General features: G+C 35.1%; 1 protein-coding gene and 1 long non-coding RNA gene across 3 annotated transcripts; one reads left to right on the top strand and one right to left on the bottom strand.

Moving 5' to 3' along the window:
- Nucleotides 1-1,138: 1,138 nt before the first annotated feature.
- Nucleotides 1,139-2,979, top strand: LOC125420647 (probable pectin methylesterase CGR3; the record flags this gene model as incomplete). Its single annotated transcript, XM_048467320.2, has 3 exons — nt 1,139-1,508; nt 2,176-2,228; nt 2,642-2,979. Coding segments are annotated over 3 exons (582 nt in total), but the record flags the coding sequence as incomplete, so codon positions are not given.
- Nucleotides 2,980-4,497: 1,518 nt separating this feature from the next.
- Nucleotides 4,498-15,038, bottom strand: LOC125420620 (uncharacterized). 2 transcript variants are annotated; one of them, XR_009637260.1, is made up of 3 exons: nt 14,763-15,038; nt 14,200-14,302; nt 4,498-4,811 (listed from the first exon to the last, which is right to left on the bottom strand). It is a non-coding gene; the product is annotated as an uncharacterized LOC125420620 (long non-coding RNA). The 2 variants fall into 2 exon arrangements; XR_009637254.1 differs by having other exon boundaries at nt 4,498-4,818.
- Between the last annotated feature and the right edge of the window lie 3,123 nt (nt 15,039-18,161).

Genomic DNA, 18,161 nt, shown 5'->3' on the forward strand with positions numbered 1-18,161 from the left:
CTGATTCGTATCTTAGTATATTTGTTTTTACCTTGTTACTATCTATGTTAACTTATCACACGTACGTGCAAGCAAAACACACATAAAGAGCTGATTTTGATAATGGCATCTTATAATTCCGCACTTTAGGAATATGAACTTCTCTGGAAATGATTGTCTGATGGTGTATTTCCTAGTTTTTGTTATAGACCACCACAAATTTTCATTATCTAAACCCTGTAACCATATAATAAAATTTATGATCAATTTGTTATTGTCTGTAAGAATTAAGAAATAACATACATGTTGGTTTAATAACGAATGGGCTTTATCATTTTCCTTTTGTCGCCTTAGTAACTGGCTTCTATACTATACGTGATAGACTTCTTACAATTTGTTTATCAATCACATTTTGGCTGAGAACTACTTTGCGGGATATTTTTGTTATACTCGCTATGCTTGACTGCAATTTGGCTTTAATATGACAGGTGGATTTGTCAACATTAGGGAGGCTGTTTATCAATCACGTTTTGGCTGAGAACTACTTTGCGGGATATTTTTGTTATACTCGCTATGCTTGACTGCAATTCAGCTTTAATAGGGAGGCTGTTGGCAAGGTTGAAGGTAAATATAATTTTTTTTTGGGGTTTTTTTTCTTGTTTGTTTGACATTTTCGTATGTTGGTTGCTGCATATTTTGTGTTACTTGGAATTTATTCATGAATTTTGGATTTTGAAATCAAAGGTGGAGTGAGTATGGATGCATAACTATGTATTTGATGATTTAGTCTCGGATGATATTTTTTTCCCCAGAGCTTTCCTTTAGCTATTCCTGTGTAGTAAGGCTTCGACCATGCTTAAACCATATTCCTTTAGCTATTCCTGTGTAGTAAGGCTTCGACCATGCTTAAACCATATTTTCCATGAACAATGGAGCCTAGGATCAATCGATTCGTAATGTGTTTCACTGTTGAGTAACTAATTTTAAAATGCATATTTGCTGCTCGCTTGTTTGAACATTGTAGAAGTGCCAACCCAATTGCAAAGTTATATAAAAGTTCATGGTAGATTAAGTTGAAATTGTTCCTTCTAAAAAAGAGCTTAACTTTCCATGGTGTCACCTCTCTTGAGGATTTTAACTTCCTTTTATTTCCAGGTGATTTTTATGCACGGTGGAGGTCCAACGAGCAATTCCCATTCTAGCAAAAGCATATGGTGACAGCATGCACAAAATTCTACATGTTGGCCCTGATACTTGTTCAGTGGTTTCTAAATTGCTAAAGGAGAAAGAAACTGAAGCCTCGGGTGTGGAACCATATGACATAGAGGATGCTAATAGAAACTGCAAAGCCCTTGTGAAGAAAGCCATTGTGCCTATTGCCGACATCAAGTTTCCACTTCCATACAGGCCAAAATCATTTTCTCTTGTAATTGTTTCAGATGCATTGGAATATTTGTCTCCTAGGTACCTTAACAAGACCCTCCCAGATCTGGCAAGGGTATCTATTGATGGGCTTGTGATCTTTACAGGTGAAAAGATCGTACAACTGTTAAATAGATTTTGTGAAAGTACAGAGGCTTTACCCTGTATTTTGTTTGTTAATTGCATTTCTATGTGGTTATCTGTTGCTGCTCTTTATGCTCTCTTTATTCTGAGTCTTCAGTAACTGTTTTTTTTGCATTAATTGGCAATCTGTGCTTCCTATTGGCACATAAGTATCTTCTAGTGAAGACCATGAAAACCAAATTTTATATGAGATTATGATGTTATCTTCCAATCTTGGTGCATTTTTCTTAATCCCAAGTTTCACAATTATTAAATTAGAATGCTTTAAGATTTTTTCCTTAATGCCTTCCCACATGCCAACGAAACCAAAAGGTGGTAGGATGTTTTTAAAATTTTCTTATAAATTACGTTGTAATATTATGAGATGCTTTAAACATTTAATAAATTAAAAGAAGGTTCTCCGATATTCACATTTCTATTTGACAGCAAATTTTGATTTTCCTTGTTGTGTTTGAATGTACTGGACAGTCATATTATTTTAATGATATCAGTTCTTTGAGAAAACTGCTCTTTTATGATGTTCAAACTTCATAGTAATTTTTGCTTGATACTTATGGTAGTAAAACTTCTATATTGGGATGAAAAATATATGATTGTTTTCTAGTGACATCTTTTGAAATGTCCATTCAGGCTCTCCTGGTCATCGGAAAGCTAAAGTTTCAGAATCCAAATATGGAAGGGTGGTAAGGATATCTGCATTTGAAACTTATTTTTCATATGCTTTTCTTTTATTTCAAAAGTTGTTTAATTCATTGTGATAAGCTATTACATTAACTGCTAACATTTTGTTATTGATCATTTTCATGATAATCTTCCTTTGCTTGAGATGGTGAGATTGGATGGAAAGGTTTAGGAATCAAAAAAAATATAAGGAATTTAAAAAGCTTACCGAAGAAAAAAAACAACCTTTTTTGCTTTAGGAATGAAAGGTTTTCATTTGAAAGGCTGGTTTATCTTAATATTTCAGCTCATATTGTTGTGCTGCAGATATTCCTGTGTCTCGTGGCTGCTTTAGTCTGAATATCATCTTATAAACAATTTAATTTTCTAAATAACCGACACACTGGCATTTTTATTTTTATTTTCCTTTTTGAAGGCTAAGATGAGGAGTTCATCCTGGTGGGTCAAGTATTTTGTTCAGACTAGCTTGGAGGAGAATGAAGCTACTATCAAGAAGTTTGAGCATGCAGCGACAAAGATGTCATGTCTCAAAATGCCAAATTTTTTACCTTATGCCATTCCATTAACATTTTGAAATTTTTTTTTATAAATTTTTTATCACTCTTGAAGCACTTGGAGGTGCTATTTTTGATAATTCATCTCAGAAGACTTTTTCTGTAAGAGACTATCAATCTTTCCCCTCAGTTGTATTGTTCACAAGAATATGAATTGTATTATTTTATTTAAGTTATTATTTTAAAGTTAAAGCAAGAATGAGTGTGGTATGTGTTCAGAAGGGTCCTATATTGTTATCTGAGTACGCTGATTGTTATATAAACAGATACTTTGGTACTCTCAGTATCCGCCTGGTTTCTCAAGTTGTGAAACAAATTTAATATTGCATCCATTCTTAATCTGAAAGGGGAGAGAGCATATAGAGACACTAGAAGGAAATAAAACCAGCTGTTAAATTTTTGCTTTTTTTTGGAAGGGAATATATCTTAAGTGAATGAAGAAGTGTTAATATATAGGTTAGAAGGTACTTGAAGAGGTAATTTTTCTGGAGAGGTAATTTAGGTTAGAAGGTACTTGAAGAGGTAATTTTTCTAAACCTGTGAGATTGCAGAGAGGGAAAAAAAAAAATGCGAACCATACAAGAATGTGTATATATTATACATGTTGGTAAGTACTCTTTTACTTATTTTGTTCTCTATTATGGAACAAAAAGAATGAAAATGAAAATTAGTGCCTCTCAATCGTTATATCTCTATGATGCTTGCTTTTATCATCTTCATTCTTTAGCCTTTCCAAAACAAAATAATTTTAATTTGATACAAGGACTTTTGCTTAGTTGTGGCATGGAACAGAAATGGTTCTTTGTCCTCCAACATCTGCTTAATTAAGGTGGGACCTCTGTTCTTTGCCTTTTTTTTTTTTTTTTTTTTGGCATTACTAAGTTTCTATAAAGATCTAAACAAGCTCTGCTCCTTGTGTAGACAGTCATTCTCCTTCAAACGGAACAAAATCCAATTGTCATTTGTTGTAGGGGACAGTTGGAGATAATTTATTGGGCCTGGATGACAAGGGCAGGTTTGTCTATTAACGTACTTATGTTTCATAATTATCTGCTATATTTGTTCCTACCCTTCGTTTGGACAAGCCACTTTTACCACCAGCACAGCAGAAAAAAGCCGATTCAACTATGCTGTGTTTTGATTTACCTTTTTATCGTCTCTTAAGGTCCTATACCTCTGTAATGGCCATGTGGCATATGGGACCATTGATATAGTGCCTATAGTACTAATAGTATCTAGCAGGAGATATCTTTTTAATTCATCATTAAAAAAAAAAAAAAAAAAGGCACTTTGAATGCTTAAATAGACCCCATCTATATAACCATATGCTGTTATGATATAAAATCTCAAAGCCCCAAATTTAATCATATAGATGAAAGATTGAAATTCCTGGGACCATTTGAACTTGTTTTAATGGTATACATTAAAATTTAGTTAGTTTTAAATTGGAGAATATTCCCAGCTTGAAAGCTTCTTCCAATCTCTTTTAGATTTGCATTTCTCCTTTTTATAAGTCATCTATCGTATTGTGTTAGTAAAATATCATTTTGTGTTCAGCATTTTGTGAGTTTCTTTCTGTTACAAGGATGCTATTAATGCCCAACGGTAATTACCGATGCATCGTCGGTAATTCACATTTGTCCACTGTCACAAAAGAATCACCACAATTCCATCCGATAGCTTCGATAGTGTGTGTTTCCACCAAGAACGTGTTAAATCTAGCTTTATTAATGATAATCGTTGACAAAATTAAAGAAAAAAAGACATTAAGAAGTGAAAACATTTAAATAGTGTTTATCCGAAACCAAATAAGAAAGAAACAGACCTTAAGAAGTGAAAACATTTAAAAAAAAATCAATACGGATGGTGCATCAGTAAAGTTGTTATGTCCAGCAGATGAACTTGTTTTCTCATTCCAGTTAATACATCTTTCACCACATATAATGCCTTGGACAATCCACCTCGATAACTGATCCACTTAGGAGTTTTGTCTCATTTCCACAGTTTGTCACCCCTAGCTCATTCCAATCCCTTGCAACTAAATATGAAAAGGAAAAAAAAAAGAAAAAAAAAGGATCAGAGAAATTCACGAAATTAATTTTTGGTTTTCAAAAAAAAAAATGGTGATGGGAAAGAAGTAAACTTAATGGTAGTGGGTAAGAGAAATTCCTTGGAAGATGACTTTGGTTTTACTATGATTCATAGTAGAATCCAACAACTTATGAAAAGCAACCATACAATTCATGTCTTTGAGAGTTTGGTTACCATATTGAGAATTTAAATGCTCTCTTTCTAGTCCTCAGGAACTAAAGTGAAGGCAGTTCATAGGGATGCAAATTGGATAAAACAGGAAAACAAAAGTAGCAGAGAAAAGAAGTTAATCACATGTTTATAGCAACTTCATTAAAAACTCTATGAGAGAGCATTTAAATTCTTTTTTAATCATATGCTTATAGCAATTTCATTAAAAACTCTATAAGCAACAGAGCATTCAAATTCTTTTCCTCTTTTGTTTTCTTTTACCTGGTATCACCTCTAACTAGACCCCATTTGTACCCAACAAGGACTGATTCCTTAAAGCCAATATTAAATCCCTCTTGTGCCACAGCTTCTTCTCTTGCTATGAAACCATCATGATATCCACTCTAGTAATACACCAATTGTTACATGAAATTCATAGAAAGGGTGTGGGGGCAGTGATTATTACTTCTAGACCAAAAAAAAAAACCCACAACTTCCATATGTTAAGGAGGGACACTACATCAACCTCATAATCAAGTGCACAAGGATAACGATATGCACCTGACCTAAGGCATTTTCAAGCACATTTTTGGAATTGTAACCAATAGTATGGGTTTCTCAATCTGTAAATATCAGTTTATCATGGAAGTCTTGAGTGCCATTAGCCTATAATACAAAACCACAAGCAAACTAATACCACATCTCCGCAACCAACCTCAAATTCATAAAATAGGAGTAAGTATACGACAGTTCACCTATGCTACCCCCAACTGCATATTTGTAATCAACTTGAAAATTAATAATGTTCCACCAGCCAAGCCTAAGAAATTCCAACCTTGGCTGTGATGCGAATCCACCCGAGACTGCTCGACCAACAACCCGCTGGGGTGCTAACCCAATACAAATGAAGGTGGGATCGATCACTAGGGCCCAAGCCAAGAAGTTCAAGGACAATCTTGCTGTCTTCATACAAGGAATAAGTCATAGTCAAGAGGGGTTGGTCACATCTAAAGAACAAAGGCCTGTTTTACTCATACAAGCAATAGAAGCCAAAACAGGGTCGGGTGACGTTTTTGGTGATAATAAGGAGGCCGGGTTGTATGAATTGGAACCCCATCTTTATGGGTTCAATTCATATGGAGGATGAGTCATAGAAACCAGCCAAAGCAGCTTCAAAACCGACCAACAAGGTGGTTTGCGCACAAGGAGAAGGAAAGGCCGGATTTGCTGTATTTCTTGCTGGCTTTACTGTATTTTACTGTATTAGCCTTTTCTCATACTTCCAAGCAAGGGCAACGTGAGGAACTTCACAATAAGCTTATTTGGAATCCTATAAAGCATATTGAAGCTGATTTGGAGCTCACTTTGGTCAAAGATTGGTCAAAGTCAATTTAGTCAAAAAGCTAGTATTTTAGTTTCCTAATTTTATTCTACTTTTTGTTTTAGGAAACTACCATTATTTTTTAGTTTCTATTTATTTATTTTCTGGACAAATAAGATTAGGAAAGTTATTATTTTATTATTTTCATTGTAAATTAATTAATTCCTAATTTAAAATAAAGGAATTAATTAATCCAAATTAGATTAGGAAAAGGAAAGTTTCGGCCAAGGTAGACTTCTTCATTGTGTGGCCGGTTTTTCCTAGGGTTTTTAGGGTTTATTTTGTTTCTTTCAAAGCCTATTTAAAGGCTTATTTTTCATTAATAACACAACTTTAAAACTTTGATTTGATTGAGAAAATACTTGTGAGATTAATTATCTCTTTGTTCTTTGAGAACACCTAAAACACCATTAGAGAATTGGTTGTTTTAGCTTGACTTATCAATAGGTTTTCCATCCCCTATTGTGGCATCTACATTATACCAAGGTTTCTAACCACAGGTTGGTTAGGGGTTGAGGTCCATTCCATTAGAACTTGAACTTAATTAAAGATCCGGGCTAATATAATACGGATTTAGGAGCAGGTCGTCCTAGGTTCGTATCATTTGGTATCAGAGCTAAGTTTTGTTCAGGTTTGATCTATCTTTATTTGCTTTATTTTTTTTTTGTGTTATTCTGCAATTTTAGCATTAGGTTAAGGTTGCATCCATCCCATACACGTTCTGCATCTTAAAAAAAAAAAAAAAAAAATTCATTCCTAGTTGAATTAGGATTTCCTAGTTTTATCGTATTATTGTTTTCTAGTTTGTTGGTTGTCTTTTATCATTGTTCTTGTTAATTTGGTTTTTGTTGATTTTTCTTTGCTGTTTTAGTCTTAAATATTTGCATTCATATATTCAAAAAAAAAAAAAAAAAAGAAGTTTGCGGCAACATTTAAAAAAAATAAAAATAAAAATAAAAACTGCACATTTTGTTTATTTGGAGGTCACAGGTTTGGTGTTTGTTTCGGATTTGGAATTGCAATTTTGGTAATTACTCTTGCTACTGCAGTTGTTTATGTTCTGTGAGTGAAAAAAAAAAAAAAAAAAAAGAGGTAAAGCCGAATTAAAAAAAAAGAAAAAAAAAACAGAAAAATATTTCGGTTTGTTGGAGTTTGATTTGTTTGCTGGAAATTTGTTGGAGCTGCTGGTTTTTGATTATTTATTCAATATTTGAGTTGCTGGGAAATTATTCTTGCTGTTGGATATTTGGATTTTGGGTGTTTAAATTTTTTGGATTAAAATTAGTTAAAGGAATTGATACAAAAATTCGAATTACAAAGAACAACAACCAACAACTTTTCTATATTTTTGTTCTCTTTGATTCTTGATCGTATTCTGGAATTTTATTCTTGAGCTCATAATCTACTACCATCTGGTGCAGTTTTCAAAAATTCCAACGTTTTCCCATTATTTTGTGTTTTCTTGTCTAGAAAGCCGAAAAAAAAAATTAGGATTTGTTGGATTCTTTCGGTATTGCCTACTTTTTGCTACTGTTTTGTTGATAAGTTTAATTAAAACATACTAGTGATCTAATTGCTGTTTTGTGGGTGTTTTAATTAGAACTTTGAGATAATTAATTGAGTGGAAAAAGGCAAGAGTGTGTGAGCTTAAAAGAGGATAAAAGCCGAAACTAGTGTGCAAACACGAGTGTCGAGACCTTGTTTGAGTGAAACACGTGAGGGAGTGAATATTGTGAGGATTTATTTTATTTTTGCAGTATTTTACTAACATGGCAGATTCTAGAATAAGAAGAGGGGATCCACCCTTGAGGATCAATGAGGAAGAGTCCGTAGCATTCCATGGCGATGACCGAGCTACCGGGAGTGGAGACCAAGTGGACATGAGAGCTATTTTGGAATCAATACAGCGGGTTAGTGCTCAATTTGAGCATGTAAATCAAAGAGTGGGAAGACTAGAAGCCTCACAAGGAAGGCCGAATACAAGAAATATGCAACAATTCCATGGAGGACGAGGCCGAGGACGAGGAGGTCGCGAGAGGCCGAGAGAGGAATTTGATGAAGAGCCATTCGACGGTGACTTTGAGGAAGGTATGGACGAAACCTTTGCTGTCCAAGATAGAGCTGGCCGTGGGAGATATAGGAGGGAAGATATAGATGAAGATTTGGGAAATATCAAGGTTAATATCCCACCTTTTATGGGTAAAAGTGATCCCGAAGCTTATTTGGAGTGGGAAGAAAAAATGGAGATGATTTTTTACTGCCACAACTATTCGGAAGGTAAGAAGGTGAAGATGGCAGCAATGGAGTTTGGCCATTATGCACTCCAATGGTGGATAAATGAGCAAAGCACCCGACAGAGGGTTGGTGATGACTTGATTACAACATGGCGTCAAATGAAAGGAGCCATGAGAAAGCGGTTTGTGCCATCTCATTACCAAAGGTTGCTGCATCAAAGGCTTCAATCTTTGTCTCAAGGAAGTAGGTCCGTGGAGGATTATTACAAAGAGATGGAGATGTTAATGATGAGGCTAAACATGAGGGAGGATAAGGAAGCAACAATGGCAAGATTTCTTGGAGGGTTAAACCGTGACATTGCCAACCAACTTGAATTACAACAATACTTGGAATTGGAGGAGATGTTGCATGTAGCCATTAAGCTCGAAAACCAATTCAAGAGGAGGGGTGTTAGTACATGGTTTGGAGGAGTTTCTAGCAGTGGAAGGACAAGTTCAAGTGGCTGGAGAAACAATTTCACTTATGAAAACAAGATGAGGCCGAAACTAGGAGATGAATCTACCAACCGGCCAAGAAGGGAGGTCAAGACCGAATCTGTCCAAGCACTTAGAGGTGAGATAAAATCTGATCCTAAACCTCAAAAATCTAGAGAAATAATTTGTTTTAAGTGCCAAGGAAGAGGACACATATCCAGCCAATGCCCAAATAGAAGAATCATGGTATTAAAGGGTGATGGTGAGCTGGAATCCGCAAGTGAAGAAAGTGGAGCTGAAACCGAGCGAGAGGAGGATTGCAATGAAGATGAAGCCGAACCTGTAGATACATCTAATGCTGAGTTGAGCTTGGTTTCAAGGAGAGTACTTGCTGTCTACAAAGATGAAGAGCAGATACAAAGAGAAAACATCTTCCACACTCGCTGCGAAATACAAGGTAAAATTTGTAGCATGATTATAGATAGTGGGAGTTGTACTAATGTGATAAGTAATCTTGTAGTTGATAAATTAGGCTTGAAAACAATTAAACATCCAGAGCCTTATAGATTACAATGGCTTAATGATAATGGTGAGATGAAAGTAAACAAACAAGCCAAAGTAAAATTTAATATAGGTAGATATGAGGATGTAGTTTTATGTGATATTGTGCCTATGATTGCTGGACATATACTATTAGGTAGACCATGGCAATTTGATAAAGATGCTACTCATTTTGGTCGAGAAAATAGTATTATTTTCAGGTTTAAAGGGAAGAAGGTCAAGCTGGAACCATTATCTCCTAAAGAGGTTTACAAAGACCAATTAAAAATGCAACAAAGGAGAGAAGCCGAAAAACTCAAGGAAAAAGCAAGTATGGCACCAACGGCTTCACCATCCTTTCAAGAAGGTAAGATTGAGGTTGCTGACCAAGGTAAGGTTTCTAAGATTCATATTGAGTGGAAAGACCAGCAAAAAGCCGAGAGAGGGGTGAGTAAAGAGAGCAAACCCGAGAGTACAAAAAAATTGGAAATTTCCGCCAATGAGAGCCAAACCGAGGAAAGAAAAGGAAAAGAAAGGAAAGAGAGGAAAAACCAGAATTTTTATTTGAGTTTAGGGGATATTAATAAGGTTATTGAGTGTAAGAAACCTTTGCTGGTCATGCTTTACAAGGAAAATTATTTTAATGATCAAACTAACTTTGAAGAACTTGAATTGCCAAGTTCAATGATTTCTCTTTTGAAGGAATTTGGAGATGTCTTCCCAAGTGAGATTCCAAGTGGACTACCACCTATTCGAGGGATAGAAAATCAAATTGACTTTGTTCCAGGGGCTGCCATACCAAATAGACCAGCTTATAGGAGCAATCCTGAAGAAACAAAGGAGCTGCAAAAACAGGTAAGTGATTTGCTTGATAAAGGATATATTCGTGAGAGTTTAAGTCCATGTGCTGTTCCTGTTTTGTTGGTACCTAAAAAGGATGGTTCTTGGAGAATGTGTGTTGATTGTAGGGCTATAAATAATATTACCATCAAATACAGACATCCCATTCCTAGATTAGATGATATGCTTGATGAGTTGCATGGTGCTTGCATGTTTACAAAAATTGATCTTAGGAGTGGTTATCACTAAATTAGGATGAAAGAAGGTGATGAATGGAAAACCGCATTCAAAACTAAATATGGACTGTATGAATGGTTAGTTATGCCTTTTGGATTATCTAATGCACCTAGTACTTTCATGAGGCTTATGAATCATGTAATGCGTCCATTTATTGGTAAATTTGTGGTTGTTTATTTTGATGACATTTTAATATATAGCCGAAATTTGGATGACCATGTGGATCAACTTAGGCAAGTTTTGCAAGTTCTTAGAAAGGAAAGATTGTTTGCTAACATTAAAAAATGTGATTTTTGCAAAGAAGAGCTTGTGTTTCTAGGTTTTGTAGTAAGTGCCGCAGGAATCAAAGTTGACCAAGCTAAGGTGAAGGCAATCCAAGAGTGGCCGGTTCCTACTTCCATTACCCAAGTGAGGAGCTTTCATGGCTTGGCAAGTTTTTACCGAAGATTTGTCAAGGATTTTAGTACCATAGCAGCACCATTGAATGAAGTTGTCAAGAAGAATGTTGGATTCAAATGGGGGGAAGTACAAGAAAAATCTTTTAATTTATTGAAAGAAAAATTGTGTAATGCACCTTTGTTAGTTTTGCCAAATTTTTCTAAGACTTTTGAAATTGAGTGTGATGCTTCGGGTGTAGGTATTGGAGCTGTTTTAATGCAAGAAGGAAGGCCCATAGCCTACTTTAGTGAAAAATTGAATGGAGCTGCCCTAAACTACCCGACTTATGACAAGGAGATGTATGCTTTGGTGAGGGCTTTGGAGACGTGGCAGCATTATCTTATGCCAAAGGAGTTTGTGATTCATACGGATCATGAGTCTTTGAAGCATATCAAGGGTCAAGGAAAGCTCAACCGAAGGCATGCTAAGTGGATTGAGTTTGTTGAAACATTTCCATATGTGATCCGCTACAAAAAAGGTAAGGAAAATGTGGTTGCCGATGCATTATCCCGAAGGTATGTGCTCTTTTCTACTTTAGATGCTACATTGCTTGGGTTTGAACAATTGAAAGAACTTTATGAGCATGATAGTGACTTTGGAGAAATTTTTAGAACTTGTTTGAAACATGGATTTAATAAATTTTACATATTTGAGGGATATTTGTTTAAGGAAAACAAACTTTGTGTGCCTAATTGTAGTATTAGGGAATTATTGGTTAGGGAAGGACATGGGGGTTTAATGGGTCATTTTGGTATTTTAAAGACTTTATCCTTGCTGCAAGAACATTTTTATTGGCCTAACATGAGGAGAGATGTTGAGAGAATTTGTGAAAGATGTTTGAAGTGCCGAAAAACAAAATCAACATTGAAACCGCATGGATTGTATAAGCCTTTGCCGATTCCTACCTATCCTTGGGTAGATTTGTCTATGGATTTTATTCTTGGGTTGCCTAGGTCAAGGACAGGTAAGGATTCAATATTTATTGTAGTAGATAGGTTTTCTAAGATGGCACATTTTATTGCATGTAACAAAACTGATGATGCATCCAATATTGCTAACATATTTTTCAAGGAAATTGTGAGATTGCATGGAATGCCAAGAACTATTGTGTCGGATAGGGATGCTAAGTTCTTAAGTTATTTTTGGAAAACATTGTGGGCTAAATTAGGTACTAAGCTTTTATTTTCAACTACTTGTCATCCACAAACTGATGGACAAACCGAAGTAGTAAATAGAACCTTGTCTGCATTGTTGAGAGCATTAATTAGTAGAAATTTAAGGACTTGGGAAGAATGTTTACCACATGTTGAATTTGCATATAATAGGTCTTTACATTCAGCAACTAAATTTACTCCATTTGAAATTGTTTATGGTTTTAATCCTTTGACTCCATTAGATTTAACACTTTTGCCTTTAAGTGAGCGTGCTAATCTAGATGGAAAACAAAAAGCTGATTTTGTAAAACAGATTCATGAGAAAACCCGAGCAAACATTGAGAGGAGGACCGAGCAATATGCAAGGGTGGCTAATCAAGGCCGAAAATCAATGGTGTTTGAACCTGGAGATTGGGTGTGGCTGCATTTAAGGAAAGAAAGATTCCCCGAACAAAGGAAATCAAAACTCATGCCGAGGGGTGATGGACCTTTTCAAGTTTTGGAAAGGATAAACGACAATGCTTACAAGCTTGATCAACCGGGTGAGTATAATGTTAGTGCTTCCTTTAATGTTGCTGATTTATCTCCTTTTGCTGCAGGTGATGATTTCGATTTGAGGACAAATCCTTTTCAAGAGGAGGGGAATGATGCGAATCCACCCGAGACTGCTCGACCAACAACCCGCTGGGGTGCTGACCCAATACAAATGAAGGTGGGACCGATCACTAGGGCCCAAGCCAAGAAGTTCAAGGACAATCTTGCTGTCTTCATACAAGGAATAAGTCATAGTCAAGAGGGGTTGGTCACATCTACAGAACAAAGGCTTGTTTTACTCATACAAGCAATAGAAGCCAAAACAGGGTCAGGTGACGTTTTTGGTGATAATAAGGAGGCCGGGTTGTATGAATTGGAACCCCATCTTTGCGCACAAGGAGAAGGAAAGGCCGGATTTGCTGTATTTCTTGCTGGCTTTACTGTATTTTACTGTATTAGCCTTTTCTCATACTTCCAAGCAAGGGCAACGTGAGGAACTTCACAATAAGCTTATTTGGCATCCTACAAAGCATATTGAAGCTGATTTGGAGCTCACTTTGGTCAAAGATTGGTCAAAGTCAATTTAGTCAAAAAGCTAGTATTTTAGTTTTCTAATTTTATTCTACTTTTTGTTTTAGGAAACTACCATTATTTTTTAGTTTCTATTTATTTATTTTCTGGACAAATAAGATTAGGAAAGTTATTATTTTATTATTTTCATTGTAAATTAATTAATTCCTAATTTAAAATAAAGGAATTAATTAATCCAAATTAGATTAGGAAAAGGAAAGTTTCGGCCAAGGTAGACTTCTTCATTGTGTGGCCGGTTTTTCCTAGGGTTTTTAGGGTTTATTTTATTTCTTTCAAAGCCTATTTAAAGGCTTATTTTTCATTAATAACACAACTTTAAAACTTTGATTTGATTGAGAAAATACTTGTGAGATTAATTATCTCTTTGTTCTTTGAGAACACCTAAAACACCATTAGAGAATTGGTTGTTTTAGCTTGACTTATCAATAGGTTTTCCATCCCCTATTGTGGCATCTACATTATACCAAGGTTTCTAACCACAGGTTGGTTAGGGGTTGAGGTCCATTCCATTAGAACTTGAACTTAATTAAAGATCCGGGCTAATATAATACGGGTTTAGGAGCAGGTCGTCCTAGGTTCGTATCAGGATGAAAACTAAACGGAAAGAAATTAAGGCAAACTAAACAACATAGATAGTATACCTCATGGTCCATATAGCAGGTATAACATCTTTTTTAAATATTAACTAATTGTAAACAAAAAAAGAAGAAGTTAACTTATATAATTTGCCATAGAACATATAACTAAAAGGAAACCATAAGAATCACTTTGGTCACATCAGGCACTTGGCATAAGATCACTTTCTATTTGATGCTGCAAACTTTCCAAGTGAAGCTCCTCTGCAAAACTACCACTCACCTTCATAACCATAAACAAGAAACCAACATAAAATCAAAATGAAGTTATGTAATTAAATTATGATATCTAGCAGGATGGTGAGTGTCATATAAACAAGAAAACAAATGATTCAACATTCGAAGCAGATTTTAACCATAACTGCTTTCTACTTATTCTTCAATTTTGTTTTTTTGGGTTTTCTTTTCTTTTAATTTTCTTTAATATTAAGTTGCAATCAGAAAATTCAACAAAAACTTGTGAAGTGTTTCTGACCTTAAAGCAATACAGAAACCGACCCTAAAGCATACTCATAATATTTAATCACCCCACTAAATTGTATAACCTACTACTACTACTACTACTACTACTTGATTTCGACTAGTTTCCTCCATTCCAATCATCGTCTTCGCCTTTCACCAATCAAGCAAAAACCCAAGCTAAAAAAAAAAAAAAACAAAAATCAAAATACACAGATCCTTACCTCAAACACAATTTTTCCTTAGTCTTTCATATGTTTGCAAGAGAAGAGGTAAGAGATGCAAGGAGATGGAGCATGGATTTTTTTTTTCTTAATGAGATTGTGTGTGGGTTTTCTGGGGAATGAAGAAAAATAGAAAAGCCGAGTGCAGAAACTAAAGACTGTGGGTTTCTTGGACTGAAGGAATGGAGAAAGGAAAGTAAAGTAATTTTTTACTTTCATTGGGGATAAAATGGGAAGCAGAGGGTAGATAAAAAGAAACTAAGAAATGAGGGGTATATTTCATTAGAGGCCATGAAAGAAGGACATTAGGCCAAATTCCCCTTTAGATTAAATGGCTTTTATCATGGACTGAGACTTTGCCATATGGTCAGCACCGTTTTTGGAAGCTAGTTTCCATAAAGGAGAATAGAATGCATGATACATAATAGGATTTAAATGTGATTCAAGAAAGAAACAAGCATGGAGGAACAGATAATAAACAGAACTTCAAAAGTGAGAGATGAAGCATCTGAGTTGTCTGGTGGAGGTGGAGAAAGAATAGTGGAGGTGTTCGATGGTGATCCAAGGGTGATAATCACCTTTTGTCCCAGTTCACAGTGGTTGTCAACGGTATAGCTGAAGAAACGAGAACCATTTTGCAAATGGTTCATAGTCCTTCAACTTACTCCTGGGCCAAAAGACGTTCCTTGTTTGATGCATTTTTCATATTGGGCAAGAGAGGATAGTTGAGCCACGTTGTGAGAGAAGCGAATGCCGGCCAATTGAACACTGCTCAAACACAAGAAACAAGTAAACACTGCATACTTTTTTTTTTTTTTTGGTTGAAATATAAGAATTAAAAAGAGCTCTAAATTCAGAAACCGCTAAGGTAACTGGAAAGCAGAACATTCTTTCAAGTACTACTCTGATCTGCTGCCCACTAGAAACCAAAAAGTGTATGTTTTTACACACCAACGTGTTGAATGGTTGTAACCAAAAAAGGATTCTGGTTATAAAAATGTTGTCGGTTGCAATCAAGACTTTGATTGCCTTTTTAATCACAACATGTTTTTTTTTAATTGTTTTTTATTTTTTATAGTTTGATAATATTAACCACAACATGATTTCACTCTATTCAATGACTAATAGTTTAGCCACAAAATTTTAACTTTTGTTAGAAAAGTTTCTATTACTAAAATTGTCCTCTTTATTATTATTATTTAAGATTTAAAAAGCTTAAGAATAACCGGATAAGATAATTCAATACTAAGTTCTCTAGCAAAAAAAGAATAAAAAATAAATAAATAAAAAATAAAATATATACACATTTATCACCCAATAGAAACTAGACATCTTATATCTAGCTATATATAATTTTATTGGAAAATTAGATGTCTCTTATTCTGTTGGCATGTCACTTTCTAAACTGAAGAAAAATAAAAAACAATAATGATAAAAATAATAATAACAATTGTGCAAAAAAAATAAAAGAAATCAGATGAATTTATTTAAATGTAAAGAACAAATAATTAGAAAAGTTCAAATATTTTAATGATAAAGGATTTTAATCAAATAAGAAAAATAAATAAGAACAATATCAAAAAAGTGAAAAAAAAATTAAAGCCAATAATTAAAATAAATGGCTTAAGGGCCAACTCTAAATTAAATGACTATAACTATAAATATCAATGGCCTAAAGGCAAACACAAAATTAAACGGCTAATATTAAATAATAAGCGATCGAAAAACATGCTCTATGTTGAAAATTAAAATTAAAAATAATCAAAATATTCTAATTTAAAAAGGTATAATAAATGTCGAATTGTCGTTTCAAAGTGCATTGAGGCTTAAATATATAGAGTTGGAACCATTCACCAATTTTTTGCTTTTCCATTGTAGGATAAATGCCAATTGTATTTTTAATATTAATGTGGCTTTTGCTAGCAAAATATTATGGTAAAAATACTGCTTTTTCATATTCTAGTTTCATTTTTATCTAAGTCGAAATTTTCTTTCCCCCCTAACGTTTCATTAAATTAGAATAATTTGATGAAATATATGATATTTGAATTTTCATCCTCAGGTCTCCTTACTAATGGCCTTTGATCGCCACTAGATGATTGTGTTGGATTTTAATTGTCTTTTTCTACCACATTTGGTCTTTCATTTGGACCAGAACTCCTTTGAATTATTATGCTCATAGTCGCATGACAAGTCATCTTCAAAATAATGTCTTCATCAATTCCTAAATCTATGCACAAGCCTTCGTTCATTATAATCTAGATCTTCGATCATCCAAATTCTCGGTTGGCTTGAAAGTCATGGTCCCTATTCTTCAATCCTAGGCCATTAGGATTGAGCAAATATGGTTAAAGGATGTAATTTTGGCCACTCATCTAGTTTTGATTCGGTGTGCAATCTACTATCCTTTACCTTGGATTCGACTTCTAATTGGTTGGGGAATGTATAATTTCAATTTCTATCCCATGTGTTCAACTTATCTCATCCCTATAGGTATGGCCATAATGGTCTGCACTTTAGTAGATGCAACTTGTGGAGTCATTACCATGCTAGATATGGGTCGAGGGGCAACACCATGATAGATATGACTAAATGGGCCAGCAATGGAGCAGATACGAACTGAAGGGCTAGTATCGAAGCAGAAGTGGCCCTGAGGGCCAACATTCCAGTAGGTATCAATACGGTCAGAAGGATGTGGCTTAGGAGGCCAGCAATAGGACATATATGTCTTGGGGTACTTACACTTAAATAGATGTTGTCTGAAAGACCAACATTGACATAAAGGTGGCCTGTGGGTCTAACACTTTAATAGATGTCAGATGTAACACCCCGTCCCAAAGTACAACGAAAATTTTCCAACTTTGATCGAGGTTAACCGTTGACCATTGACCGAATGAGTCAAAAGTTGACTTTTTGACTTGGATGGAATTCTAGGTTGACTGAGGTATCGTTACAAAGTACACGTTGGCACGAGTTGGTAGACTAGTAGCACGTTGAAAACGGAGCTACGATTTGAAAGTTATGGGCAAAACAAGTCGAGATTCAAACTGTCCAAAAGGTGCCAGGAGTTGACTTTTTATGGTTGTGAAATTTTGCTTTGCCTTTTGTATGGTTGTAAAGTGCTTATCGATACGAGTTCATAGACTAGTGGCACGCTTAAATTGGACATCTGGTTAAGAAGTTATGGACATGTGAAGTTTTCCGACTACCGTAATATTTTAATGTTGTTGAATTGGTGAACAGTGAAATGCCACATGTCGACATCTGAGAGGTCCATGTGGGTGAACAGTGTCACCCACGGTGGTTTTTATTTTGACAAAACAGCGGGAAGGAGAGAGAAGGAAAGAGAGAGCTAGAGAGAGAAACGACCGGCCACCACCGGTGCGTGTGGCCAAGCAG

Source organism: Ziziphus jujuba, chromosome 1, assembly GCF_031755915.1.
Source record: "Ziziphus jujuba cultivar Dongzao chromosome 1, ASM3175591v1".
Taxonomy (NCBI): Eukaryota; Viridiplantae; Streptophyta; class Magnoliopsida; order Rosales; family Rhamnaceae; genus Ziziphus; species Ziziphus jujuba.